Here is a 27,988-nt window from a genome sequence, read left to right as displayed (position 1 = left end):
TGCATGTGCAGCAGGCCTTGCATCGGCCTGGGAGATAAGCTTGCCCCACTGCGGGGGCGGCATCCTGGACATCGTTACAGAGTTGCAGTGAGGCTGCGTATATATGATGCTCACCAGTGACTGTATCACCTGTGCGCAATGTAGCAGAACAACGCTGGGTGTTACCAAGAAATGGGACCTGGAAATTAGAAGTTAGATCTGGTTTAGTTTTAGTTTTAGAAGGTGGGTTGGGGTCTAAGAGGTTTGGTGAACCCCACTTTAGGACCTCTCACAACCTGGCATCTTTCACCTGGCCTGGCAGAGGGCTGCCAGGAGGACCTGGGAGAAACCACATCCACCAGACATCCCCAGCCTGCCGACAGGACAGTCTCCACCTTTCTCATGTTCTCCAGTAGTGGCAGCTCAGTGTGTACAGTAAAAAGGCTCCTTTCAGCAGCCTCCAACTGAGGCATCTGCAGGGCCACTGCTGCCCTAGACTGGGGACAGGGTGAGGGGGGGGCAGGGGGTACTTGGCCCCAGGACTTTCCCTAGGCCTCCAGTTCCTGGCCCACACACACTTCGGGGGCGCAGACTGGACAACAAGGAAGAAACTGCACTTCTGTTCTCTTTGATGTGTTCCTCTTCTGCTTTTTTCCTGCCATCCACATTGTTTCCAGGACCTTTCCTATTATCCACCACCCCCGAAGGTCACCGGCGCATGTGTACACTCTCATTGCAAGGCTCAGCCCTCTAAGATGGCTTCTTGGCAAGGTCACATCTGCCACCCTAGTGACCTCACCAAGAGAGGACAGAGTTTGAATGTGACATGCACTTTGTCCCCACACCCTAGTGATCCTGAACTTCCACCGAGAAGCGGCAGAGGCAGCTGAGTCTGCATACCACCCTCTTGATTTTGTTATAAACCTAAAGCTGCTCTTAAAAAATAAATAAAATCTTTTAAAAATAAATAGACGAGGTCCTTGACCCAATGGAACTTCTCTACTGGAGGAGATAACCAGTAACTGAATGAGTCTCATGTGCTTGAAGACATTGAAAAAGGACAAGGTGGCAGAAAGAGGCTGCTGAAAATCCAGCAGGCAACCACTTAGATGGGATGATCAGGGAAGGTCTCCATGAAGAGGAGACATTCCAGCTGAAACCGAAATACGGGGAAGAGGCCAGTCATGCAAAGATCTGGAGGAAGAGAAGTTCTGGCAGAGGAAACAGTAGAGACCAAGGTCCAGAGGCAGGAAGGGAGCTCAGCACGGGAGGGGACAGGAGCAGGCCAGTGTGGCTGGATTTGAGTGGATGGAGGAGGCCAGGGGCCAGATCCCGTGGGGCTTGGAGATCAAGGTGAGGGCTGGCTCTTAATCCATGGGCACTGCTGCGCCCAGAGGAGGGGAGGGCTGAGGCTTCATTTTGATTTAGTCTGAGGTCAGTCTCCTTCAATCTCGACTCCCTTGTGGGCCCTCTATGGTGCCACAAGCTTCTGGAAGGTGCCCCCACTTCCTTCCCAACAATAGTGTTGCACAATCTGAATTGCATTTGAGAGCTTCCTCTGTCACTCAGGGGCCCAGGCAGTGGTTTACCCCTAGTTTAGTTACCATGAACCAGTCACCCCCCAGCCTCCCCTCCTCCCTACTCCACTGGGCCTCAGTGTGCATCCACTAAGTGGGTGGGTAGGACAAAATGTTGCATATATCCTTTCCAGTTCTATCATTCCAGAGTTGGATGGCGATTAGAAGAGGATGCAAGCAAAAGTAGGATTAGGGAGAAATGAAAGTGAAAGGTGGAAAATATTCCTCCAGCCTCCAGGAAAGCAGGCAGAGATTGGGGCAAGAGTAACGAGTGGGAGGAGAAGGGAGGGTTTTAGAAAGCTGAGCGGGCAGAGACCCTGTGACCCGGGCTTTCGTTTCTCCTAAACACTCCACGGCACCATGTGACGCAGCCCCGGCCACAGAGGCAGTGAAAGGGGAAGCTACGGACTCCCAGAGTTTCTCAAGAAGCAGAGAGCTGGACAGAGGCTGAGCCACAACCAAGAGCCAGAGGGACACCAGGGGCGGCAGAGGAGGCAGTCGCTGGAGAGGGAGGAGGTGGAGGAGGCAGCAGGGGGCAGAGGGAGCCCATGTGGCAGGACCCCTCTCCTCAGAGCCGGCCAGATGCCACCTGGGTTAAGAAAAGGCGACCAACCAGGGAGACCAACAGGAAAGGGGGGGAGGGGCAGAGAAGTGGGGAGAGGAAGGGTGAGCAGTGAGGACAGAGAGGAGCAGAAGACAGAGTCCGGGTGGAGGAAGGTGGAAGAGTTAGGGGTGGGAGGCAGGGAAAGGAGAGAGTTGAGAATTAGGGAGTGGGAGGTAGAATCTGGGTAGCATCCGAGGCCCGAGGGGCCGAGAAAGTCAGGGAGAGGGGGCAGGGGAGCAGAGGGGGAAAGGGACAAGAAGGGGGACTTAAGGGGTGAGAAGGGAGGGCGGCCAGTTGGGGGAGGGGAGGAGAAGAGTAGGGCTGGGGGGTTGGTGGGGGGGGGCGCGGAGGGCTCGGGAGTCGGGTCAGAGAAGCGCTGCGGAGGCCCAGGATGCCCGGGCCGCGCGTCCCGGGGGAGCCCCGCGAGCCCGCGCCCGGGGAGCGCCGGCCGCTGCTGGCGCGCGGGCCGCGGAGGCCCCGTCGGTGGTGGCGGGCGGCGGCGGCCGCGGTGCTGCTGGTGGAGATGCTGGAGCGCGCTGCCTTCTTCGGCGTCGCGGGCAACCTCGTGCTCTACCTCAACAGCGCCGACCTCCAGTGGGCCGGCGAGCAGGCGTCCCGCGCCGCGCTCGTCTTCCTGGGCGCGTCCTACCTGCTGGCGCCCGTGGGCGGCTGGCTGGCCGACGTGTACCTGGGCCGCTACCAAGCCATCGCGCTCAGCCTGCTGCTCTACCTGGCCGCCACCGGCCTGCTGGCCGCCACCGCCTTCCCTGACGGCCGCAGCTCCTTCTGCGGCGAGAGGCCCGCCTTGCCGCTGGAGCCCCCCTGCCACCCGCCGGACTGCCTGCACACCTCGCCCAGCCCCTACTGCGCGCCCACCCTCTACGCCGCGCTGCTGCTGCTCGGCCTGGCCGCCAGCTCCGTCCGGAGCAACCTCACCTCCTTCGGAGCCGACCAGGTGAGTGGCAGGAGGGCCCACCCCTTCGGAAGGCCCAGGGCGTGAGGAAGGGGATGGCCGGGGAGTCAGGAGGTTCCGGCTGTCAGCGTGACCCCGGACAAACCACTTCCCCTCTCCCGAATCCAGTTTCCTTATTTCAACGAAGAGGGGGTGCTAACTCCAACAATAAGGATGGCACCAGTGGTCATAACCATAGTTAGCCTTCTGTATGTGCCACTTTCAGTGTTTGAACTCATTTCATCCTCTTAACTACTTAGGAGGTAGGTAGTGTTATTATGTCCATTTTACAGATGAGGACACTGAGGTTTCAGGACATTAATCAACCAGTCCAAGGTCTCATAGAGAGCGGGTCAAAGAGCAGCGTAAATAAAGCTGGACTTCCGGCCCCAGCCAGAGCCTCATTTTTATGAGCTTTAGGGATCTGGGGGCTAGGGTGGGAGCAAGCCTCTTCCTGCCAGCTGGGCCAGAGGTTGTTCAGATCCCAGCTCTGCCACTCACCAGCCAGACTGGGCCAGTAGCTTCACTTCTGAGCCTCTCTCTGTACCGTGTGGACAGAGCATGGCACAGAGGAGAAATTCAATAGATAGATATTTGCTACATGAATGAGTAAACACCTAACAACATGGCTTTGTTTTGATAGCTCGACTCAGTGGGATACTAGACAGGAATTTAAATAATATGTAACATGATTTTCAAAAAACCACATATGATGTTAATGAGCAAAAGCAACACAGAATTGCGCACAGAACATGATCACAGCCGCGTGAAAAGACCAGGTTCACCTCCAAGAGGATGCAGTTTTAAACACATCTGTAGGGACTGTAAGTTTATACTTGGAAAAGGAACAAAATACCTATTTACCTATTCCCCAGTGCAGTCAATGAAGCTTGACAAAATCTTCTTAGCTAATGGGTACGTGTATCTCTGGGTGGAAGGAAAGCAACGGGGTCTGAGGTTTGGGGAGTTATTGAAAGGGTGGTGGGTACAGAGTTGCAGGGGGGAAGGTAGAAAAAATTCTAACGGTAGAGTATTCAGGTCCCTGGACTAGTACTGTTTTCCTAATTGTCTCTGTTTTCAAATGTTCCTTAATCGTAAGTATTACAAGCATAAAGGGGACATTTTTCAGGGAATCTTTGCATCCTAGTATCCTTGCCAAGGAGTTGCTCACCTGGCCTGTTTGGATCCCTTTGATGATGGGGAGCTCGGTGCCCCCGGGACAGCCCTGTTTATTCCTCAGCCAACATTGATTTTCCTTCAGACCAAGAGATCCCTAACATCTGCCAGTGTGAATCTCTCATCTTCCCTTAATTCTGCTCTTTCACTGATATCCCACCACACCCCCATGTGCTCTTAACCTGTGCCCTTGACCTCACTGACCTCCAGAGGGCCTCAGCCATCTACTGCCTCCTGTCTCTCCCTCCTCTTGGTGGTAGAATTGGCCTCTCAGAGGACCACTGGGCCGAGCCTCTGGTGGCATCACACTGATAACAGCTTCCCTGCACCCTGCTGTTTACGGAGCATGGATTTCAGGCGAAGCAGGGTGAGGCCAGGCTGGAAGGCTGCCTTAGGGGTTTGGGCCTGATCCCTGGGACAGTACAGAAACACTAAAATGCCTTGAGGCAGGGATGGACATCACTGGATGAAGATGCTGTTAAAAAATAGCTCTGGCTACAGTGTAGAGGGTGGATGGGGGTAAGGAGTGGGCACACCAGAGCAGTGAGGGGGCTGTGGTGGAATTCCGGACGGCAGTCGGACGAGGAGCGTGGGTGGGAGGGGTTGGCACCATCTGGCAGACAGCTACACCCAGGAGCTGGGTGTTTAACACACTTGCTGATTTCAGAAAGGGCCATCCATCACTCTCGACAACGTGGCCGCTCATTTGGCGAGAACTCATTTATATCCTGAACAGGCTGTCTGGTCTTCCCCTTAGAGTTGCAATTGTCATATTCATTTACATCCAATTAATAAATGGAGTGGCTGCTTATAATGGGACTTATTCAATTTTCTGCTTGAAAGTCGACAGCAAGGATTCTCAGTGAGTGTTCAGGCCCCTCCCTCCCTGTTGCCAAGAGGACCCCTCAGAATCTCCAAGAGGATGCAGTTTTAAACACATCTGTAGGGACTATAAGTTTAAATTTGGAAAAGGAACAAAATATCTATTAACCTTTTCCCCGGTGCAGTCAATGAAGCTTGACAAAATCTTCTTAGCGAATGGGTACATGTATCTCTGGGTGGAAGGAAAGCAATGGGGTCTGAGGTTTGGGGAGTTATTGAAAGGGTGGTGGGTACAGAGTCATTTGTCCAGAGAAGTGACCTCCAGACCTCACTGCTTTTTAAAAGTGCAGATGCCCGGGCCCTGCCCAGACTTGCTGATTCAGAATCTGGGATCAGGGTGTGGGAGAGGTGGGGCAGTCAGTGCAGCTGACCCAAGTCAGCAGACCGGAAAGGGGGCCTGGGGCCTGGCTGTTGCAGATCGATCCAAATCCTGGGTAAAGATTTTCAGCCCTTCTGCCCTTGCTGGGGGGGGCCTGAATTTTTTAATTTTCATCAGGCCAGACCCCGGCTGTGTCTGGGACTACTTCTGCTTTCCCTGATTATGCCAAATTTGTTTGACTGGGAGGCAAGTTGGGGTGGGGCACAATAGAAAACTCTGTATCTCCAAATTGCAGAGGAAACTCTCAATTACACTTCTACCTGTTTTTTCAGTAACATGCACAAATCATATTTAATAATGTGCAACAGACCTGAGATCTTTCTTGGCTTTTTTTCTGCTTGTGAAGGTGACACATGCTGTAGGTTGCTCAAAGACAAAGGGATAAATCAACTAGAAATGAACAAAGTGGCATCAGAGACATCTGTTGTGTGTGCTACTTAGTGACAATAACAAAGCAATGTGTGTCAAAGGCATGAAGAAACAGCTGTGTCAAAATGTCCTGATCATTTACAAGTGACTTCTGAGAGAAGGATCTATTCATTCATTCAACAAATATTTATTAAGTGATCAGGGATTTATTTAGTGATCAGGGATTAAGAAAGTGCTAGGATGCCCACACACTGACCCAAGAAGTGTCTCTGTGGGAGAGAGGGTGCAGGTACGGAGAGCACATCGTGGCAGGGTGTTCCTGCACCTCCTTGGCCCTCACTCTTATCCCTGCCTGCCAGGTGATGGATCTCGGTCGCCATGCCAACCAGCGCTTCTTCAACTGGTTTTATTGGAGCATCAACCTGGGTGCGGTGCTGTCGCTGCTGGTGGTGGCTTTTATCCAACAGAACATCAGCTTCCTGGTGGGCTACTGCATCCCTGTGGGCTGTGTGGGCCTGGCCTTCTTCATCTTCCTCTTTGCTACCCCAAGCTTTGTTACCAAGCCCCCCACAGGCAGCCAAGTGTCTTCCATGCTTAAACTTGCTCTCCAAAACTGCTGTCCCCGGCTGTGGCACCGACACTCTGCTAGGTAAGGAGGGGGCTCGGGGTGAAGGGGCCACTGAGCCTGGAGAAGCTTCTCCTGGGGAGGTACAGTCCAGTTTAAAGACATTCTGGATCAGGTCCGGTGGTGGCCCTGTATGATGACCAGCTCTCCACTGGGCCAGCACTGCCTGCTGTGACTAAGGATGGGGATGGAGGTCAAGGTGGCAGTGGAGTAACTGTGGAAAGTATGAGGACGTTAATGGTCTTGATAGTGATGGTGGTGATGAAGATAGGGATGATGGTGTTGTTAGCTCCAGTGATGACAGATGCTGGTAATGGTGAGAACAGTGGCGGTAGAGGTGGTGATTATGGAGATGATGGCACCAGTGGAGCTTGCTGGGATAGAATTCTACACTATCTCCATATTAAGTATAAGAAAGTCTAAGAAGTCAGCCAGACTAGCTCCCTTTCCCATTAGCTGGCGTCGAAGGGAGGAAGGCTCTGAATGCCCTTGCGTGTGCGTAATGACTTCCTTTTGCCCCTCTCTTCCCTAAGTTAATTGACTACTTACGCTAAGCAAACCTGCCCCCAGACCTTGGGCCCAGTTACAGTTCCTGTCAGTGGGATCTAGATCTAACCTGGTGTATTTCTGTAGGGTTTTGTTTTAATGGCCCATTGCTGCCTAGCAAACCACCCCAGAATTTAGTGGTCTAAGCAAACATCCTTTTTTTTTTTAATGATCTCTCACGATTCTGTAGGCGAGGGGCTCAGCTGAGCAGTTCTGCTTCTTGTGATGTTACGGAGGGGCTGCAATCATCTGGGGACTTGAAAAGGCTAGAGCACCCTGTTCGGCTCACTTTTCTGGGTGGCAGTCGAAGTTGGCTCACCCCCAGGTGGCTGGAGCTCCTTACAGCAGGGTGTCTGGGCTGTGAAGGGAAGGAGCATTCCAAGAGGGAATGTTCCAAAGGGCAGAAAGTGGAGGCTGTTGGTCCCTTAAGGCCCTCTGGGGTTTGGCAGTGCCAGAGCATCACTTCTTCCTCACTCCTTGGTCAGCACAGCCACAGGCCAGCCCAGATTCCAGGGCAGGGCAAATAAACCCTGCTGTTAGCAGAGGAGTGGCGTCACATACTGGGAGGGGAGGAGCTGACGCTGGCCATCTTTGGGAAAAAAGCCACACTGGTATCGTCCGTTTTGGAATCTCAAAAGATGAGGCAAGGCTCTTGGGCAAGAAGGGATTAGAAGCCTCTTAGGACAAAGGGCAAAGGGTAAAGGATAAAGGTTGATCCTTCCTGTCTCCTAATTATGTTGCCTCCATCCCTCCCTCTCCATTTCTTGTTCTGTAGGGAGTGGGCTACCATGTTGCCTCCTGAGGAGGATGAACTTGGAGCCAGCACTGGGGGAATTTGGGTATCTCAAATTGGGACAGCTTCTCTCTCTGAATTGGGCATGGATGGGGGCTTCCCAGGTTCCCATGGCAAACTGGCACTACAAGCCAAAAAATCCCCCAAGATTCTGCTGGCCACAGTCTCTGGTCTTATTTCCCCCCAGGACCCAAGGGGCCACAGCTCTAGGATGGATTGGGTCCTGATCGATGCCTTTGCTACAGAGATGATAGTGATAGTATTGACAGTGGCAGTGCCAGCACTGAAAAACTGATGGTGATGGTAGTGAAAACTCCATGCAGCGGATGGCTTTGGTGACGGAGATCACCTTACTAAGTGATGGTGGTGGGGATGCTGGCATTGGTGATGATAGTGATGATGACAAAGGTGATGTAATGGTGGAGTGGAGGAGGTGAGGGCAGTGATTGGGGAGATGACGGCTCTGATAACTGGTGACAGGGGAGTGAGATTGAAGTAGGGGATAATGGTGGAGGTGGAAAGGTGGCCGTGGTGGCGGTGATGACAGCTGCTGTTTTATCTGCTGCCTCTATGGCCCCACAGAGACTCTCTAGGTGCCCATCTGCTGCCTGACCAGAGGTCTCAGCAGCCTGGCCCTTCCCCCCAAGAGGACATCGCCAACTTCCAGGTGCTGGTGAAGATCTTGCCTGTCATGGTGACCTTGGTGCCCTACTGGATGGTGTACTTCCAGGTGACCACCCCTGCCCTTTCACTCTGGGGGGACTGGTTCTCCAGTCCCCTCACTGGTCTCATCTCCCACCGTAGAAGCCCAGGGCATACGACAAGTGGGGAGGGGTTCACCAAGTGAACAGCTGCCATGTAGCAGCTGGAGTGGGGCCTGGGGCAAAGCCGTCCCAGTAATTAACCCCCCAGGTGGTATAGCACAGGGAACTCTAGAGACCAGGCTGAGGCCCAGTGACGTGGATACATCACCCCATCTCTCTGGGCCTCAGTTTCCTCATGTTAGACGAGAGGCTCGAACAGCTCTGCAACATTCAGATTCTCCAACTTGGCAACAGAGGCTCAGAGAAGGTGTGTCAGTTGCCCGAGGGCCTCCAGCAATTTAGGGGCAAGCTCGGTGCATTGAGCTTTACAAGAGCGGTTCCCCACCCTGGCTGTGTCTCAGAGTCACCTGCAGAAATTTTAAAAAATACAGATTCCCAAGTCCCACCCGAGATGACTGAGAGGGACTTGCTGGGGGGAGTCTGTAGCGTAATAAACCTCTCAGATGATGCAGACAGGCAGCCTGGTTTGAGAACCACTGCTTCCCCCCGCTCCCCAAGGGAAAGGTTATTGGGGTGTATGTGTGTGGGTGTGTGTGGGGGGGGTGGGCAGGGGTCTAATCCCTAGACCACAAGGCCACTGCCTCCTGCACCCCCGTCATAGGGACCTGGTTTCAAGCTGCAGGAGACGGGGGTTATGCAAGGCCAGCCAGCTACTGGGGGAGGGGAGTGAGGGTGGCACAGAAGCAGAAGGTGTCCATGATGGGACAGGGACATAGGGGGCAGAATGTGTATTTATGGCTGATCCCCAGTCATACCAGTTGTCAGAATAACGACATTCTTTCATACCAGTTGGCAAACAGCTGCTGCCCCTGGTAGCCCAAGTGCCCTCCCCTGCCCCCAGGCCCTTCAGGGCCATTCTGGTGGGTCAGCGCCTAGACAGTTCCCAGATGTCAACCTGTGGGTCTCAGCTTGGCCTCAGTGTCAGATGAGAGCTCTCCGCAGGGACAGCCATGTCATTATCTTCCCCTTGTCAACAAACATTTATCCATGCCGACTCCGTGCCAGGCCCTAGAGGCATGAATATGAGCCAGAGCAGCTGTGCCGGGCTCTGGAGTAAAGTTGCCCGCACAGTCCTCAGGCCTGGGAGCAGAGTGGAGGAAACTCCTGCGGAGGGAGGAGGCTGGGAGAGGGGACAGCTGCCCAGCTGCCCTGTGCTACTGCTGGGAATGCCTGACTGGGCGCTGGCAGCCTCCTGGGGTGGAGGTGAGGGGCCAGATCTGTTCCAGCCTCGCCTCTGTCTCTCTCTCGGCAGATGCAGTCCACCTACGTCCTGCAGGGTCTTCACCTCCACATCCCGAACATCTTCCCAAACTACCCTGCCAACAGCTCTGTGGCTCTGAGAGCCCAGGGCAGCAGCTACAAGGTGAGAGAAATGCGTGTGTTCAATCCACAGGCTGGGGGCTTCCTCTGAGAAAAGGAGGAAATGAAGCTGCCACCCTCACCACCACCCCCAGCCACAGGGCATCCTCAGGATACAGGAAAAGCACCTGGAGGCCCAGACATCCTACCACAAAGCTCACCTCCTTGAAAGAATTCAGGCTAGCTTTGCTCCCACCCGCTGCTGCTCTGAAGTGGGTCCCACTGCCCAGCTTGCATCCCACACTCAGATCAGGCACACGCAGAGTGCTCCTCAACTCGACCTGGCTCCCTCCCTCTCTGGGATACCTGGATGCCCAGATTGACACCTTTCACCAAGACTTTCCTGACCAGGTCCTTGGCATTTCAGAGACTCTTAAAATCAAAGATCTTCAGAGCTGGCAGATAAATGACATACTTGCTACTAGACCTCCCTTCCTTGCCCATGGCAGACATCATTAATCAATCATGACATTTTTTCATGCTGAGCCCAGGAATGTTCCAGGCAGCCACTACCAATTGATAGATGTTAGAGGAAACTTATTTGCCACCCTGATCAAATCTGGCTCTTAGTTACATGGCTTAAGAGTTCGCATTCCGGAGAGGAGAAAGGACTGATGCTGGGTCACCCAGGGACAGTCTGGATGGAGTCCAGGTCTCCAGCCCAGAGCACCTTCTGCTCTGCCAGCCTGCCTCTCTTGGTCCCTTCTTGCCCAGATCCCAGAAGCCTGGCTCCTCCTGGCCAATGTCGTGGTCTTGCTGATTCTGGTGCCGGTAAAGGACCACCTGCTCGACCCTTTACTGCTACGGCGCAAGTTGCTTCCCTCGGCTCTGCAGAAGATGGCACTGGGGATGTTCTTTGGTTTCACCTCTGTCATTGTGGCAGGTGTGTGGGCCGGAGTGGAGGGCCTTGGGGAGGGGGCTGGCCTTTGTCTATGGCTGGGGGAAGGCTGGCTCCACTCCAGGCTAATGCTGAAGCCATGGGCCTGGGGCAAGTACACCCTCCACCCATGGGTGCCAGTCTTGGCTTCTGGGAATGTGTGAGCTGAAGGAGACCCTCCTCCTTGAGTCCAGCTAGCCCCCACCTCATTTTGACAGATGAGAAAAGTCAGACCAAGAGAGGAAAAGATTCTCCCCAGTGGGATGTAAGCCCATGAAGGCAGGCTGTTTGTTTCTTTTTGGCTATTCACTGCTACGAATAATGCACATAGGTGCTCAGTAATGTGTCGAATTTGTTTTCCAAAGACACACAGCCACTTACTGGTTTGGGGGCTTTTTTCAGAAGAGTACATATTATTTATTCTCTTCCTTCTAACATTTGAAAAGGATTTGAATCCACTTACAAGAAAGGGGTCTGGTAAAGAGGCTTTGTATGATGCTACTGCACAAACCTCGGCCCTTTTCACTACATGACTTAGTGATCCTGAAGTTACTTCGAGTCTCTGAGCTTTAACATGGGGAGAGTAATTCATTCAGACCCTGTGCAGGGCCCGGGCTCAATCCTCATGGAATGTGGTCTAGCAAGAGTGTTGTGAGGATTAAATGAGATGAATCCGGTAAAGCATCCAGCACTGTCCCTGGATCACAGGGAGGAGCCGGAGGAAATGAAGGTCAATAAACAGTACTGTGTTACAAGGATGAAAAAGCAAACTAGATTCTTTTTCAGCTACGTGCTTTAGTGCGTTTCGCCCTATTTCATTCTCACGATGATCCTGGGATTTTTATTCCCACCTGTTGCATAAGTGAACTGAGTCTCAAAGAGGCTAAGTGATTGGCCCAAGTTCACACAGCTAGCCAGTGGCAGGGTCGGGATTGGAACCCAAATCACCTAATTCCATATTCAGTGTTCATTCCACTAGTGCACAGCTGTCTCCTAAGCAATGAAGGGGAAAGAGAGAAAATAAACTTGAAAGTCAGGTTAGAAAGCCTCCTGTACTACTTGATGCTGCAGTAGAGGAGTCACGTGATATCATGGAAACTGGGCCAGCTTTGAAACCAGACACACTGGGGTGCAAACCCAGCCCCAACTACTTATCAGCTGTGTGACTCTGGGCTGGTTGTTTAATCCAGATTTCTCTTTTGCATTTGCAAGAATGTGTATTAAATACCTAGCTCATAACAGGTTCTCAATTAATGAGAGTTGTTATTGTTATGGAGTGCAAAACCTAGTTCTGAGCTTCCTAGCAGCCAAGGCAAAAAGGGAAGGGTTGGAGGGCCACTGTTCTTTTCTTTACCTGCTGCCTAGTCAATCACTGGCTACTTAGTGAATATCCACTACATGTCAAGCTCTGTCATGGGCAAAGCTGCCTAGAGTGGGCCTGGCTGTAGTCTCCCTCTCTCCCTCACCAGGAGTCCTGGAGATGGAGCGTTTAGAATACATCAGTCACAACCAGACGGTGTCCCAGCAGATCGGGCAGAACATATACTATGCAGCACCACTGTCCATCTGGTGGCAGATCCCTCAGTACCTGCTCATCGGGATCAGTGAGATCTTTGCCAGCATCCCAGGTACCCTGGACCCCTCCCCAGCTCTCATACCAGTGATGGGCTCTGCCTGGTGGTGCCTCAATGTCAGAGGTCTCACGGGCACAGCCTCTGGAGCTTGTCTGAATGGAGAAAGGCAGGGTTTTCTGAGTGGGGCTGCATTCACCCATTTGGGACTTGTCAGCATCTGGTTTGTGCCAGGCACCGTGACAGACATGGGGGCTCTGGAGGTGAATGAGACAGTTCCCATACCAACTTCCCACACAGCCCCCCTGCTGCCGTGTTTCCCACCCTCTGTGTCTTTGACCTTGGTGTTCCCCCTGCCGCTGATCAGAAGTGAACTCCCACTTCCCCTTCAATTCCCAGTCTAAATGCTGTCTCCCCCATGAGGCTCTCTCCAAGGCCCCTAGGTAGTCGGGGTCCCCTCTGTCCTCCCTTTGTTCATTTGGCCCAGGGTAGAGGGAACAGAGCTGGGGAAAGACATTGGGAGCAGATTTCCGAGGTTGAATCACAATGATATGGTGATGATGTTGAAGGAAGGCAGAGAGATTGGGGGTTACAGTGAAGACAGGGCTGGCTCAGTGGTGCCATCACTGAAATGGGAGACCGGGGAGAAAGGAGAACAGGGGAGACAGAAGAATGTGGGAGCATCCAGGTGGAGGTGTTCAGATGAGGGGATGAGCAGGGCAGAGGGTTATTGGTGCTTGGGTGTCGTCATCACAGCACTCATTCAGGGAGGCCAGGGTGGAGGCTTGGTGGGGGTGGGGTGAGCGTTGTGGGGCCTGAGCCCGCTTTCTGCTCCTCCACCGGCCCCTCGGGTTGTCCTCCCTCCCTCTGCAGGCTTGGAGTTTGCGTACTCAGAGGCCCCACGCTCCATGCAGGGCGCCATCATGGGCATCTTCTTCTGCTTGTCGGGGGTGGGCTCGCTGTTGGGCTCCAGCCTGGTGGCACTGCTGTCACTGCCGGGAGGCTGGCTGCACTGCCCCCAGGACTCTGGTGAGTATGGGGGCCTCCTGGGAATGGGACATAGGCGGAGGGAGGCTGGGAAAGGAAAGGTGGTGGCAACTGCTGTGTGCTTGACCCTAGGCAGAAGGAAGTGGCACACTAGACTCAGGAGAACAGAGTTTGAGCCCAAACTTGGCCCACTGCCCACAGCGTGGCCTCCCCTCCTGGGGCCTCAATTACCCTGACCACCAAAAAGGGATCACTGAACGCAGCAGACCTCCAAGGGGCCTGCCTGCTTCTGGAACTCTAACATTCTGGTTGAAGGGTCACCTTTCTCTGTGGTCCTTAATGTTTTAAGCCCCCCAAAGAACCAGCTAACAGGGCATTGTAGACGCCACAGGGGACATCCAGAGCAGCCAGATGCCAGAGGGCCATCTGCCCAGTGTTTTCAGATCCCCTCCGCTGCCCACTCTGGCTTCAGCTGCCAGCCCCAGGGGAGCCCTGCCCTGACCCAAATGCCAACCCCTCCTTTCCCCAGGGAACATCAACAAATGCCGAATGGACCTCTACTTCTTCCTGCTGGCCGGCATTCAGGCTGCCACGACCATCCTGTTTATTGGGATCACTGGTCGCTATGAGAGGGCGGCCCAGGGCCGAGCCTCCCAAAGCTGTCCCAGGAGGGACAGTGGCTGAACACACCCCCCACCCTAGTCCCTCGCTTCTCTCCCGCCAACATAGACTGCAGCAGTCCGCTGGGGTTTCCTTTTCAGTTTATTCTGTACCCAACATCAGGATGAAATGGGTCTCATAAGTAAGGGCCATGAGCCCTTCCTCACAACTGCGGTCCATGACAAAGGGCAGGGCGGAGGGGGCCTGGGGGGACTCCCTGTGAGGAGCCAGGCAAAGGACTCGGATTAACAAGCACCGGAGGAGGAGCAGGAGGCTACCCGGGCTGGAAGCTGACAGCGCCGGGCCAGGCGAGGCCGGGAGGGTCAGGAGCTGCCCCGGATCCTCTCCATGTAGCTGCGCAGCTCCTCGGGGTCTTTCAGCCCCATGTCCTCACACACCCAGCGGATGTCCTCCTCGCCCGCCACTAGGATGGACTGCACAGCAGGGGCCCCCACGGGCTCCTCGGGCAGCTGGACTGGGGGTGCTGGTGCGAACGTCACAAACTCTACACGCTTCCGCCGCCCCCCGGCTTCCTTCCTGGCCAAGGTGCTCAAAGAGCTGGTGGTGGCCCCAGCAGGTGCCTGGGCTGGGGTGGGGGCCTCCCCTCCTCCCCCACTCTCGCAGGGGCAGCTTCCCTCCCCTTTGGGCAGGCCAGGGGACTGCCGGTCCAGCTGGCGGCTCAGTTCCTCCTGGTCAGTGCCCAGCCAGACCCAGTTGTGGGGCTGGGGGGAGGCAGGGTCAGTGGCACTGTCAGGAGGCTCTTTGCGCTGGTAGCGCAGCACGAAAACCACACCATTGACCAGGAAGATGAGGATGGCCAGACAGAAGATGCCCAGCAGGGCGTACATGCCCAGCTCTAGGTCGGTGACCCGCTGTGGGGCAGGGACCATCTCCTCCTGTTCCTCCTCCTCCTCCCTAGCGTCTGCCTCTTCCTTTCTGGCCTCCTCCTCTGCCTGCTCGAACTTGCCCCTCATGTCCCTGCTGCCCCCCAAGCTGCCTGCCGCCCGCCGTTCTCCACCCACACTGGCCTCCGGGGCTGGTGAGCTCCGAGCAGGGCTGGATGGGAGGGCAGGGGCAGGGGTGGGAGCAGGGGGCAGCCCTAGCCACGCGGTGCCAGAGGCCAGGGGCACACGGTGGCGGCCCCGGCGGCAGGGCTCAGGCGGGTGCAGAGCCACATGCAGGGGCAGCCCCTCAGCGCCTGCTCCACTCACCACCACCCCAAGTTGGGCACCCCGCTCCTCGGCTGGCAGGACAGCACCGGGTTCCTCGGCCGAGATGGACAGTCCCAGGTCATGGTGGTCGTAGAGCTCAGCGGGGGCCAGGGTATGGTCAGAGAAGGACAGCCACAGGGAAAGGGCCACCTCCTGTGGGGCACACGGACACAGGCAGAGACACGCGAGGGCACGCACGCATGCACACAGAGACCACTCCCACAGAGACAGGCCACACGGAGGAGAGACCAGAGAGAAAACAGACACAGGCAGAGGGACAAAACACAGGGAGAGAGGGGATGTGTGTCAATCACCTGTCTGCCACTCAGCCCCGGGGTCTGAGTCATTGGGAGGGTCCTCAGAGCCATCTAATCAACCTCCCACTGCCACATTTCAGCCAGCCACTGCTTGATCACCTCCAGCTGCAGAGAGCTCACTACCTTACTTACAGGGAGTCAGTCCTCATTCTGAAAACCCTAAGGTGAAGGGTGGAGATACCTCCCATCCCTCTGTTATCAGTCCCCAGCTGGAGATGTTGACCTCCTCTCCCTAACCCACAGCTGTCACCTGCTTTGGGGCGGGAAGGGCTGACTGTGCCCAGCACGTGGCTGTGACCTCCCCGGGGTGGGCAGTGCCCCGGCTCAGGGCCAGTGAGATGCCCATCACCGGCTGCACCCGCAGCTCCAGCACTGAGACCTTGTCGTCCGTCACGGCCAGCGCCTGCTCCCCGAGGATGGAGTCAGACAGCGGGGAACGCACCTGAGGGTAAGAGTGAGCTGAAAGTTGAGGGGGGCCTCATACACAGACAGCTTCTCTGCTCTGAGAGCCCAGCACCCCTACAAAGGGATCTGGTTTGTGCTCGTAGCATCCAAACAGGCTGCCTTCCCACCCACTGCACCCCAACCACACACCTTATACATACCTGGACCCCCATGCCACACAGAGGGGCAGTTCCTTCCTCTCTCAAGACTCTCTCACATAGCCAACTTCAGTCCTTCCTACTTTGAGGACTTCGCCCATTACACGAGCCACCAAAGTCTCACCCAATCCCTAATCCCACTGGGCTCATACCACCCCAGGTACAGCCCGGGCCCCTCCAACATTCTTTGCACCTGCCCACGAGCATGCTGGGAAGCACCTACACTCTTCTCAGGGCATCTGCTCACCTCAATGGAGGTAACACCGGGCTCCCGGCCCACCAGGACGCGGCCTCCCTCCAGCGAGGCCACGCGCGGGTCCTGCACGCGGGCGTGCGGCGCTACGAGGTGGGACACGTCCAGGAGCCAGTCAGGGCCGAGCAGGTGGGTGAGGCGGCGGCCGCTGTCCAGCGGGTGGGCGGCGAAGGGGACGAGGAAGCGCACGCCGGCGCGCTGGTACTGCAGGCGGCAGCCGCGGGCGCGCCGCTCGGCCTCCTCCGCCCCCGCAGCCTCGGGCTCCGGCGCCCTGCGGTGAGGGGCGGCCCGGGGGCGGGGCGTCAACGCGGGCTCCGCCCCCAGCCCACTGGGGCCCCACCCACGCTCCTAATGGGAGCACGTTCTTCACGCTCCGCCCACAGCCGCGCCTCTGTGGCCAGGCCCTTCCACCTGCAGACGCCGCGCCCCCAGTCCGGTTCCTGATTGGTGCCTGTGCCTATCCATCAAGCCACTCTTGCCCTCCTCTTGCTCCTTATTGGAACTCTGGCCAAGGGGGAGGTGAGGAGACCCTCTTACGGGGGAGATAGATCTACGAGTGCTCACTCTTTGGAGGGCCAGATTACACCCTGGGGCTCTGGTAGGATCCCCTCAATGTTTACTGAGCTAGCTAGCATCTTAGGCTCAGAGGACACAGCAGTGAACAGAACAGGCAAAACCCCTGCCTTTGAGGGCTTACATCCTAGGGGAGGAGTGCGGACAGGGTAGGTGGACCGCAAACAAGATTAATCCGATCAGGTGGTATATTAGAAAGTGATACGTACTATAGAGAAATAAGGCAGGGCAGGAGGTGGGGGAAGGGAGCTCGGCAGTCACAAACATTGGTCAGAGGCTCGGTGAAGACCTCAGCTCGGGCTTCTGGCTGTGTCCCCTGCACCCTCCCTCAATCCCAGAGTGACTTCGCCAAGGCCTGCCAGTTTCCTCAGGCCTCCACTCACCCTTCCGCTGGGCCAGGTACCCTCCAGCCTCGGACCTGCTCGAGGGTGGTGTCGGTCAGCTCAATGCGCAGGGGCAGCAGCGGGGCCCACACGGTCAGCCGCAGTGAGGCCCGCAGCCGGCGCCACCAGAAGTCCACCTGCAATCCTCGAGCGCCCCGGCTCTCCTTGCCAGCCACAAACACAGCATCACAGGCCTCTGACACCTGTGGGAGGCAGAGGGTAAGGGATGGGCTAAGCCAGGGCAGACAGGTGTGGACCAGAGGGGTACAGCTGAAATTCACTCTATATTTTACTATAATGCATGTCCTTGGATTAAGATTTCACCAGGCAGCCAATATCCGCTCCCTGAGGAGGAACCAGGACTTCCCTGAGTTCATCTGGGGCTCAGCTGGGGAAACTGGCTATTTGCAGATAACAGAATCCACCCCCCCTCCCCAAACACACACACACCCTCTGCAGAAGAGGGTTTGAATTTACAACTTTGGCTCCTCATTCATGCTGGCCTCTGGCTTTGATGCTAGAGCCCCCAGCTACAAGTGAGTAGGCAGAGGCTGAGGGCAAGGCAGCCCCATCCACCAGAGAACAATGTACCCAGAGGCAAAATGCAGGTCCAGGTAGCAAAAGACACTTCCATTTGGGCAGCCAGGATTTAGGAAACTCAAGCTCTGGGCTTCCCTTCTAAATAGGGAAAGTTGCCCTGCCTTTTTTTTTTTTTTTTTTTTTTTTTACCTCATGGGTCATTGCAAGGCTCCAATAATAGTTATCACTCTTTTTTAGCATTCTATAATGATTTTATTGCCCGATTATGATAACGGTAGTAGCTGCCGCTGTTTCAGCTCCTGCTGTCTGCTGGATACTGACTTAGAGTGCTTTTCATTCTGACAACATCCCTAAAATATATTCCCATTTTGAAGCGTAGGAGACTGAGGCTCAGAGAGGTTAAGATGCTTGTTCACAATCACATGCTAGCTGATAACAACGACTGGTTTCAGACGAAAACTTTCCCATCCCAAAGTACATGCTCTTAACTCTTCCACATCAGTTCATCTGCCAATGCAGATTGAATTGGGGGCTGCTGGGGTCACACAGCTCCCACTTGACTCTGGAGAGAGGTGGTGGGGATAAAAGCTGTGGTTCCCCTTGTGAGGTTACTGGCCTCAAGAAGCAGCTGTTCTCTTGGGGACCTGAATGCGGAAGGAAAGCTGTGTGTGCATCACACATGCACAAATGCATAGTCACACACGGATGGCACATGCCACTCACCTGCAGCACCTGTGTGTTGGCCGACTCACAGCCGATGTGCTCTGTCACCTCCACCAAAGCTCCCCCACTGTCCACGGTGACAAGGCGCACGGGGACCCGCCGTGGCACTCCAGTCAATGGTGCCGTGTTCACCAGCTCCTCGGCCTGGGGGTGCAATAGGTACTCAGCCCCAAGCTCCTCACCCCACTTGGCCCCCAGCCAGGCCAGGTAGAGATGGGGACCCGTTACCTTGGCCAGTGGGACGAGGGCTCTTATGTCCCGCTCCGACACCAGGATCTCCCACACCATTTTGTCCTTTTCTGCTTCAGGGGCCTGGCCTGGGTACTCCAGCTGCCATGTGACAGGGCGAGTGACTGCCACGCCCCCACTAGTGCCATTCTCCACCAAAAAGTCCACCCACAGGAACTCGGACAGTTCAAGGGGGCTGCTGGCCAGAAGAGAGAAAATCTGAGCACGGGCTAGCGGCCAGCCACTGTTGTGAGCATGTCCTGAATTCATATGGTATGTCCTATGATTATCCCTATTTTACAGATGAGGAAACTGAGGTACAGAGGTTGCATAACTTGCCCAAGGTCACACCGTGAAAGGTGGCAGGACTGGGATCAAACCGACGCATCCTGGCTCCAGAGCCAAAGTTCTTATTGGCTCTTGGCCTATTACCACATCTTGGATGCCTGCTGGCTTTCGTGCCTTCCTAGACCCTGCTCCATTCAGACCTCTCTGCCTTCCACATAAAGCACCTGATATCAGTTTTTACCAAGGAGGAAGATTCACTTCCAAGCCCCAGGACTGGCACTTGACCCTGAATAATAACCTTGCAGTTTCTTTAGATCAAGCACCTACTATGTGCCAGGAGCTGGCCTGGATGCTTGCTATGCAGTATCTTATTTCACAAACCTTAAGGGGTGCATTATTATCCCCACTGACAAGTAAGGAAACAGAGGCTCTGGTGGTAGGGAGGCGGGGGGTGTGGTGGTTAACTGGCTTGCCTAAGTTATTTATCCAGAAAGTATCAGAACCAGAATTCAAACAGGGGCTACAAAACCCATGGCCTTGCCCAGACCCAGGGCATGAATAAGAAGCGTTCATAAGTGCTGAGAACTGCAACTAGGCTTTTGGGGGAATATTAGTTACCCAGAAAGAAGGACCTGTTTGGTGGTGGGAGGCAGGGTAGTGGCAGTGAGTGCTGTGACTGGATGGCCAGGACAGGTCACTATCACCTGGAATGGGACTCACACTCATCATACCTGGCATGTGGCTGGGAACTGATAAACAAGAGCTGAGTGAATGAATGAAGGATGTGTCTGCTTTGTGCTGCTCCCTCTTGGGTCAGCCTACATGGGCATGGCAGCCCCCTCCCCTTGGGCACCAGAAATCTGCCCACTAGCCCTCTGGGACCAACCCTCTCCACTCTGCCCCTTGGAGGAGGGAAGTACCTACCTGGAGTCTGGCCCCAAGGGCCCGGCACGGTGACAGGTGATGAGGGTGGTGTGATGCTTGGAGCCCTTGAAGCGGTCCAGCTTGGCAGCCCAAAGTGTGGGTTGGGCAGGGCGGGCAGCCGTCACATGCAGCCCCTTCTTTACCTTGATTCTAGGGGAGAGGACACAGATCCAGTTTGTTGAGGGGGTGCTGAAGTGCGGACTGGATTGGCGGGGCCAGGTGGGGGAAGAAAAGGGGCTCTGGTCTGAATGACTTACTTGCCATCCTCCGACCCAGAAGGACCCCATCTCAACACAGGTCATGCCACACAGCTCTACCTGCCTCCCCACTGCCCACACGGTCAAGTCTCAGCCTGGCATTAGAGGCCCTCTAGGGTCTGGTCCAGTTTCTTCTTCAGCTGTGACATCTCTCCATGCAGTTGTAGCTTTGGTGGTACCCAGAGTACACATACATGATGCCACTTGTGCCTCTAAGCCTTTGCTCAGGCTGTGCTTTCAGCCTGGTCTGCCCTGCCTTTCTTCACCCGCTCATTCGTCAAGTCTCCAGCGACACAAACACCATCTCCCTTAGAAAGCTTTCCCTGCAGCAGAATGAATTTCCCCTTCCTCCACCCCTCAACCCAAGCCCCCACAGCACTTCATACTTTCATTAGAGCATATAAACCAGTTCCTGCCCATCCAGCCCTGCTCTATACCACTGGAGGGGACTGGGCCTTGCTCCTCTCTGAAGCTCCAGAGTGGAGACACAGGGCTTGGGGTATTTTAAATGTCTAGGAAAGATCTAACGATAGTACAAGTGAGCATAGGAGGGCATGAGAGACAGAGAGAAGGGACGGACACCTGCGAGAGAGAGGGATGGGACATACACAAACCTGATTATGGGATAGGCAAGTCATACTTTGCAAATCTTTGTCAGTGAGATTGAGGAGGGAGAATGCATTAGGGGGACTCCCTGCAGAATGGGCAGGAAAAGGAGGGCCTTCCTATGGGGAGGAGCCAACTCTGTCCAAAGGCTAAGGACCCATGGTCCATCGGGAGAAGATGCAGATGAATGGGCAATTACCTCTCCTGGGGCATCAGAGCATTAACCATACCCAGGCACTGCACTTTACAGTTTCTAAGCCTCTCCTGTTTCCCCTCCCTGGAGCTGTGCCACCCTGTGAGGCAGGCAACATTAGCCCCACTGAACAAAGGAGTCTCAGGGTAGTGCCAGAGGGAGGGGAGCTTCCTACTTCTGATTGCAAGTTAAGGGCTGTGCCCAGTGGCGGGGTCCTGCCAGCTGCCAGGGCAATCACAGCACATGGGCTGGAGGGGAGTTGGCGGACACATGATTTGCAGACGTCAAGGATTCTAGTAAGGAGTCCAAGAGGAGGAGGCACCTGCCAAGTCTTCCTGCAGAGGTTCCTGCCTCTGACCCCCGCCTCCCGACCCCAGGCCCAGTGCTCACCGCAGGATCAGGACACTGGCTGTGAAGTTGTGCCGAAGCAGGAGGGTGGCACTGAAGAGCTGGCCAGGCCGCACGGGCATGTCAGGCACCCGCAGGGTCACTGCCTCATCCAGGGGCACCTCTTGGTACTGTGGGGGGTCTGCTGGGCGCAGCTCCACGCTGCCCACAGGGAGGGCCTGCTCCCTGGGGTCCTCCTCCCCGCCAGGGCCACAGTCCCCAGGGCCCTTGGATGCAGGCTCCAGGGTGTAGGCCAGCTCGGCCCGCGTGGCTGAGCCCTGGGAGAACCAGTGTGAGGGGAACTCCAGCTCCACCACGCAGGCGCCCAGGGTTGGCTGCAAACACAGAAGGGCCATGGTCGGTGTGTTGAGGTAGCGGAGTCCTAGCCCCCAGAGCTGGAGGGGTCCATGAAAGCAAGGCCAGCATGGGCCAGAGACGCATCCCAGGTGACACAGCCAACCGGCGACATGACTGGGGCTGGGTCTCAGACTGCATCCGCTGGCCTCTCTTCTCTTTAGGAATAATCTCATTCCAAAGTGAGCCAATCCCAACGCCTCCCCCCTAAACGTGCTCCGGGTCCGCCCTGACTACAACACAGGCTTCTCAGAATCCCAGAGCCCACAGAACACCTCTCTCCGGTGGACTCCTGGGTGAGACTCCAAAATAGTGGAAACTACAATAATAAAAGTAATGCTAACAATATTATACACCCTCACTGAGGGCCTGCCCTGGTGCCTGGCCTTGTGCTAAAAGCCATTCTTGCATTCATTTCAATTATTCTTTATTCCAACTCCACAGAAGGGAAGAATTATTACCCCATTTTACTGATGAGGAAACTGAGTTTCAGAGAGATTAAGTTACTTGCCCAAAGTCACAATGGACTGAACCCCTTAAGGGGCCCTAAATAACCCTTTCACAGGACCCCGTGAAAGCTAGCAGAGCAGGAGTGGAGTCAAGTGGTCCGTGACCTCCAAACTTCCCAGGAGTGGTGAGCCCTCTCTTTCCTACTCCGGGACCACCCTGCAGCTGGCACGGTGACAGGGCCAGCCCAGGTGGGCCCTCCCGCTCACCTGGAAGTGGCAGGCTTGGTGAGCTGTGCCTGCAGGGTGTGTGGCGTGGAGCCGGGCACAGGGCAGACTGCTGGGTCCTGGTGGCCAATCTTGCCCTTTGAGGTGGAAGAGGACGCGGGCGTGGGGCTCTGCTGGGGTCACAGCAGCTTCCACTGACACGGCCCGCACGTCCCATGGGACTGGCCGTTGGTGTGGTTCAGTGACCCGAGGAGGGACCACCTGGAGGGAGAAGAGGGTGCTCAACAAAGCGGGGGTTGGGGAAGACAGGACTCCAGGCTTCATATCCCAGGCTGGCAGGAGAGACTTTATGGGCCTCCTTTTCCCCTCTGGAAAAGAGGGAGCACAGCCAGGGCTGGGAAGGGCTCTGAGACCCCAGCAGACTTCATTTCTGCGTCTTGAGAGCCCAGGAGACTCTGGGGACCCCTCCTTACCTGCTGGGTGGCGAAAGGTGGGTAGGAGGCCCGGAGAAGTGGCTGGGCCCTGGGCCAGGGCTGCAGAAGCAGAAAGGTCTCAGATCTGGAGCCCAGAGTGGAGTTGGCAGGTGGGTAGCGGCCCACCTGCTGCACGCGGAAGTGCTCTGGGGCATCCAGGAGCTCCAGGGCTGCCGGCAGGTAGACTGGGTCCAGGGGGTCCTGGTCACAGGCCACTGCAGAGGGAGAAGGGGTAGAGATGGTGACAGCTTCAGAACAGGCAGGGACTGAACTGGCTTCGTCCCAGGGCTGGTAGTCGTGGGCAGTGGAGGAAGAAAGGGGTTAAAAATGTCCCATCCTCCCAGGATGTGGTGGGGGAGGGGAATCTCCTCATTGCACAGATGAGGTAACTGGGGCCAGGAATTGAATCTACATCCAGGACTGACTGCCAGCTTTGGAGCTGTTCTTTCTTCTGCTTTCCACAGACCCAAACCTTCCTCCCTCCAGCAGAACTGCAGAATCCTCTCAAAGTCTCCTTCTCCCCCATTCCTGCCCCCTACCTACGTGCCTCGACACCAAGGCATTTGTGGGGTTCAGCTCTCCCCAGGCAGGGTCTATGTGATAAAAGACGGTGACGAGGTGAGCTTTGTAGAAGTAGAGACCCTTTCTCTGCCCCTAGGTCCTTGGCCAGACTTGGCTGGGCATCCATCCTCCCTCCGCGTCATCACCATGGCAACTTGCACTGGTTTTCCAGACTTACTCTCTTCATCCCAACAGCATATTGGAGTGCAAGACTGGGATGAGGGAGGGGCGTGGGAACATGAGCCTGGGGAGTATTCAACAATCAGAAGGGCAAAGGACCCCTAAGACCATATTTGGTTTGTACCAACAGACTATTAGTCTAATAACAATAATTAACATTTTTTGAAAACTAACTGTATGCAAGCTATTATTTTAAACACTTTACCTGTATTAAATCTTCCAGGTTTTGTAACAGCTCTGAAAACTAGCTTCTATTACTATTAATCCCATTTTATGGTTGTAGGAAATGAAGCTAAGAGGTTCAAGGACTTGCCTGAGGTCTCACAGCAGGAGCGTGGTGGAGCTGGGAGTCAGAGCCCAGGCACCAAGCACTAGGCTACCATGCCCCTCCACCATCCATCCCTCTCTCCACCCTTCCTGCTTTCCAACTGCTTGCTTTGGGCCTTGCTCCCTAGACTGGGTCTCCCCTCCTCTGCTAGGTGGCGCCTCCCTCCTCCTTCAAGGCCAAGAGTGAATGTCGCCTCCTTCCCAAGGAAACCCTCCTTGATTGCTTGCCCTCCCACCAGTCCCCTGCCTTTTGCATCCCTGATTGCCTCCTCTGAATGAGTTATCTTGCTGTCTGTCAGCCAGGAGCCTTGTCTTACTCATAACAGAATCCCTCACCCCTGGAGAGGATGTTCTGGGAGGCTGGAGACCTGTGTTTACTTCCTAACTCTCCCTCGATGAAGCTTGGGTCAGTCATTTAACATCCTGGAGCCTCCGCTTCCTCACCTGTAGGATGAGCATTTAGTGACACAGTGGATGGGGGAGGGAGGGCTTTGTAAACGGTGGCACGCTGTCTGGAGGAGGGGTTATTGCTGCTGCATAATGGATGTGACAAGGCTTTCCTCATTGCCCTGTATAAGGGGTTATTAGGGCTCCTGCTGGGTCCCCTGGGGAGGGGAGCAGGTGGCTGAAAGCAGCCCTAGAACCAGTTAGATCTCTCTCCACTGCTGGGCAGGGGGACTTGATGGTTTCAACCTCCTTCAAGACCCTCCCTACCAAGGAGCATGTGGCTGAGAAGCTCCCCCCTCCCCCCAAATGTAACAGGTGAGTGACTATGGCTCCCTGGGGGAAGACCCTGGCTTCTGGTCCTCTTCCTACCCCATTGCCTGGATAATTACAGGATGCTCTGTGGCCTGACTCCCACGGACTCCCATCTGCCAGAGCTCGGCTCTCCTGTCCAGAGGGGAGGGGCAGAGAATGCTTCACTATCCCCAACTCTGTGGAATCATCTACCTAGCAGCCTCAGCTCATGCCAAGGGCAGTCTGACTCCCATGGGGAGGGGGGTGGCACAGGGGAGACGTTGCCCCTTCTTCCAGTGATCCCCATAAGGACTCAGGAGGGTACGGATGGGGAATTCCCTGGAGACTCCAAGGTCAGAGAGCTCCGTGGGGCAGGGGGAAAGCAGTTGTGGATGTCGCAGGTCCTAGGCAAAGAGGCTGCTTCCCGTTCCGTGGGAGCTGGGTTGATGGTGGCAGGAGGAGGCTAGGAGCCACGGGGCTGCAGCTCTCTGGACGGCAGATTAGGGAGTTGGTGTTTGCGGGTCAGCGGGCAGCCAGGTTAAGCGTCCCAGTTGGAGGGGAAGCTCGCGGCGAGATTGGCGGGACGGCGGTGAGAGCCGGGGGACCCGGCTAGTCCTGGGTCGGGAATGAGTTGCCTGGTTATGCAAGTGAGGGAGGCAACAGAGGCGCGTGGCTGGAGGCACGATCCCGTGGGGGTGAGACCTCTCCAACCCTCAGGGCGTGCTGCGGGGCGACCCCACTCAGGGTTTAGTCCGAGAACTCGCAGGTTCCCGGCTCCCGGGCATCCCTCGCGCCCGGCCTCGGCCCGGGCCCAGCTGCCCCTCGCCCCGCCCCCGCCCTCCCCTCCCGCTGACCTCTCACGACGTCCAGGGCGAGGGCCACCAGGAGGCAGAGCCAGGGGCCGCAGGGCCCCCGGGGAGCCGCTGCCGCGTGCCCCGCCATCCGGGCGCACATCCTTCCCAAGGAAGGAGGGAACTAGGCGGGCGGCTCAGGTGGCCGCGGTCAGCCGGGCATCTCCAGCCGGTCCGACCCAGGCGACTGGGTCCCCGATGGTCCGCCCACCCCGCGGCCGCCGTTCCCAGACAATGGAGCGGGAGCTGGAGCTGGAGAGTGGGAGGGAGCAAACGCGGCACACGGGCTGCCCTCCGCCCCACCGGGTCCTAGTGCCCTACGGATCCGGAGCCCCCGAGCGCCCCCGTGCTAGAGGTCGGGAAGAATGCCGCTTCCCTGGGGACTGAACAGCAGTGGACTGAACGCCTCTGCCAAGAGGGATGGCGACGTGTTCTATTCACTGCCTCTTGGAAGCTCCCGACCAAGGAGAAAAAAGCCTCTTCCTCTGCCTCCCACCCTACAAGCGGCTCACCTATAAAGGGATCTGACACTTGAATCAGAACCAGAATTCAGCGACAGAAGGCACCGAGCTGAGAGGTGGAAAGGGGATGAAAGGGGGCCAGTAGAGCCAGGTGACAACTGTCTGGACCTGCCCTGAAAGAGGAAGGACTCCAGGTGCAGCAGCAGGAGTTTCGTGTCCAGCCCCCTTCCTGGGAGAAGCATGTGGGTCTAGAAAGGGTGAGGGCTGGTTTCTGCTCCTGACCAAAGGCCTGCCTCCTAGGTCCCAGCCTTGCCCTCCAGGCAGTGTTGGGAGAGACGCTGAGTGGGGTATCTGGCTGCACATTAGCCTCTACTGGTGCAGCTTAACAAGGAAAACCACGCTTGGGCCCCTCCGCGAAAAGACTGCTCCTATCTGTAGGCTGGCTTGAGAACCATGGTGTAGAAACTCCTGTCTGGTGGGGAAGCAGGGAGGGCAGGCAGGCCTCTCTCTGGCTGGGGGCCAGCCTTCATGGCTCCTGCACACAGAGGTGGAAGGGGTACTTCCCTCCACCTCCCTCCACAGGCACACGATTCCAACAGAGCTGGTCAGTTCCTGGAAGTTTGGTAATGGGGGCATGCCCTCCTCATTCCTCACACTCTTGGAGGGAAGGGTACCTGGTACCAGCCCTCTTCTGTGCTCCCTCCCTTTCCACAAGATTCCCACTGCTCCTGCAGGGAGCAGAGTGGAGCAGCTCCACGGAAACACGTTTAGCTAGAGAGGGAACAATCAAAGCCAGCCAGACTTTGAGTAAATACATTTTATCCGGAACAAGACAATAAAATAGCGTGCACTTTATTTAAAACCAACCACCAAGCGCTGATAAAAATATCTATCACTGCAGCTGTGATTCCACATCAAACCTCAACAGACCTGGGCATGTCTTTACTCTTCACATCATGTGCTGGGTCTGGCAGAGGAGGATGCCCACCTCCACCAGAGGAGAGCCCCATGGGGAGGGCTTGGCTCCCCTGGCTCCCCCAGAGCATGACACGGGAAAGGGATTGTGGGGGCATCTCTAGTGTCTGTTCTGTGTTCCTCCCAGGCTGCTGGTGGCCGCTGATCAGCAACTCCTTGGTGGCAGTGATGGAGAGAGAGATGGAGAGCCGCCTGGCATGGTACAGACAAGGAGCTGACCCTTCTTTCCTCCTTCAGGGTCTCTGAAGTCCCCAGAGGGGATCTGGTGGCCACTGCAGGGTCCTACTTGCAGGCACAAGCCTATGAAGCAGTCATCTTTTGCTTGGGGAATCAAGCAAAGGGGAATCAAGATTCCGAGAGGAACCACTCTCCTCTGGACACAAAGCAGCCACAGTGCACCTTCCTACATACAGTACGGCAGAGGGCAGGCAAAAGGCCCCACTGGCTCGGATTAAGGCACTTGTAACAGACTCATGTACATCCCAGCCCCAGCCCCTCAGGGGAACTTCCCCATTTCCCTTCCCCTCAAGCCCCATCTGCCCTGCTTCTTCCCCACACAGGGCAATGAAGGAACAGGAGCATGCCTTGAGGGACCGTGGTCTGGCTGGAAGACTGAGCTGGAAGGAGAAGACAAATGGGAAGGAAGCTGGGGACTTAGCAAAGGAAGAGCCTGAGAAGGACAGGAGCGCCAGGGCATCAGGAGGAAGGCAAGATGGTAAATGAGTCACGGGAGGCCAACAGCAGTGATG

At 55.9% G+C, this 27,988-nt stretch overlaps 2 protein-coding genes across 7 annotated transcripts; one reads left to right on the top strand and one right to left on the bottom strand.

The window, feature by feature from the left end:
- Nucleotides 1-2,509: 2,509 nt before the first annotated feature.
- SLC15A3 (solute carrier family 15 member 3) lies at nucleotides 2,510-14,327 on the top strand. The gene is made up of 8 exons (XM_015248396.3): nucleotides 2,510-3,115; nucleotides 6,278-6,567; nucleotides 8,465-8,612; nucleotides 9,959-10,069; nucleotides 10,780-10,948; nucleotides 12,412-12,570; nucleotides 13,387-13,542; nucleotides 14,030-14,327. Exons 1-8 carry the CDS (start codon nucleotides 2,552-2,554, stop codon nucleotides 14,182-14,184), a joined length of 1,752 nt encoding a protein of 583 aa, XP_015103882.2. The 5' UTR covers nucleotides 2,510-2,551; the 3' UTR covers nucleotides 14,185-14,327.
- TMEM132A (transmembrane protein 132A) lies at nucleotides 14,245-26,080 on the bottom strand. 6 transcript variants are annotated; one of them, XM_072970046.1, is made up of 12 exons: nucleotides 25,807-25,955; nucleotides 23,690-25,567; nucleotides 23,147-23,361; nucleotides 22,716-22,934; nucleotides 21,649-21,980; nucleotides 20,203-20,352; nucleotides 18,991-19,189; nucleotides 18,763-18,906; nucleotides 17,500-17,702; nucleotides 16,538-16,814; nucleotides 15,939-16,130; nucleotides 14,245-15,524 (listed from the first exon to the last, which is right to left on the bottom strand). In XM_072970046.1, the coding sequence occupies exons 2-12, from the start codon at nucleotides 23,832-23,834 to the stop codon at nucleotides 14,484-14,486; spliced, it is 3,117 nt and encodes a 1,038-aa protein (XP_072826147.1). In that variant the 5' UTR covers nucleotides 23,835-25,567; nucleotides 25,807-25,955; the 3' UTR covers nucleotides 14,245-14,483. The 6 variants fall into 6 exon arrangements, with proteins under 6 accessions (XP_072826147.1, XP_072826148.1, XP_031546590.2 ...); XM_072970047.1 differs by having other exon boundaries at nucleotides 18,991-19,186; XM_031690730.2 differs by lacking the exon at nucleotides 23,690-25,567 and having other exon boundaries at nucleotides 25,807-26,080.
- Between the last annotated feature and the right edge of the window lie 1,908 nt (nucleotides 26,081-27,988).

The sequence above is a fragment of the Vicugna pacos genome, chromosome 10 (genome assembly GCF_048564905.1).
Source record: "Vicugna pacos chromosome 10, VicPac4, whole genome shotgun sequence".
NCBI lineage: Eukaryota > Metazoa > Chordata > Mammalia > Artiodactyla > Camelidae > Vicugna > Vicugna pacos.
This window is presented reverse-complemented; position numbering and strand designations above follow the sequence as displayed.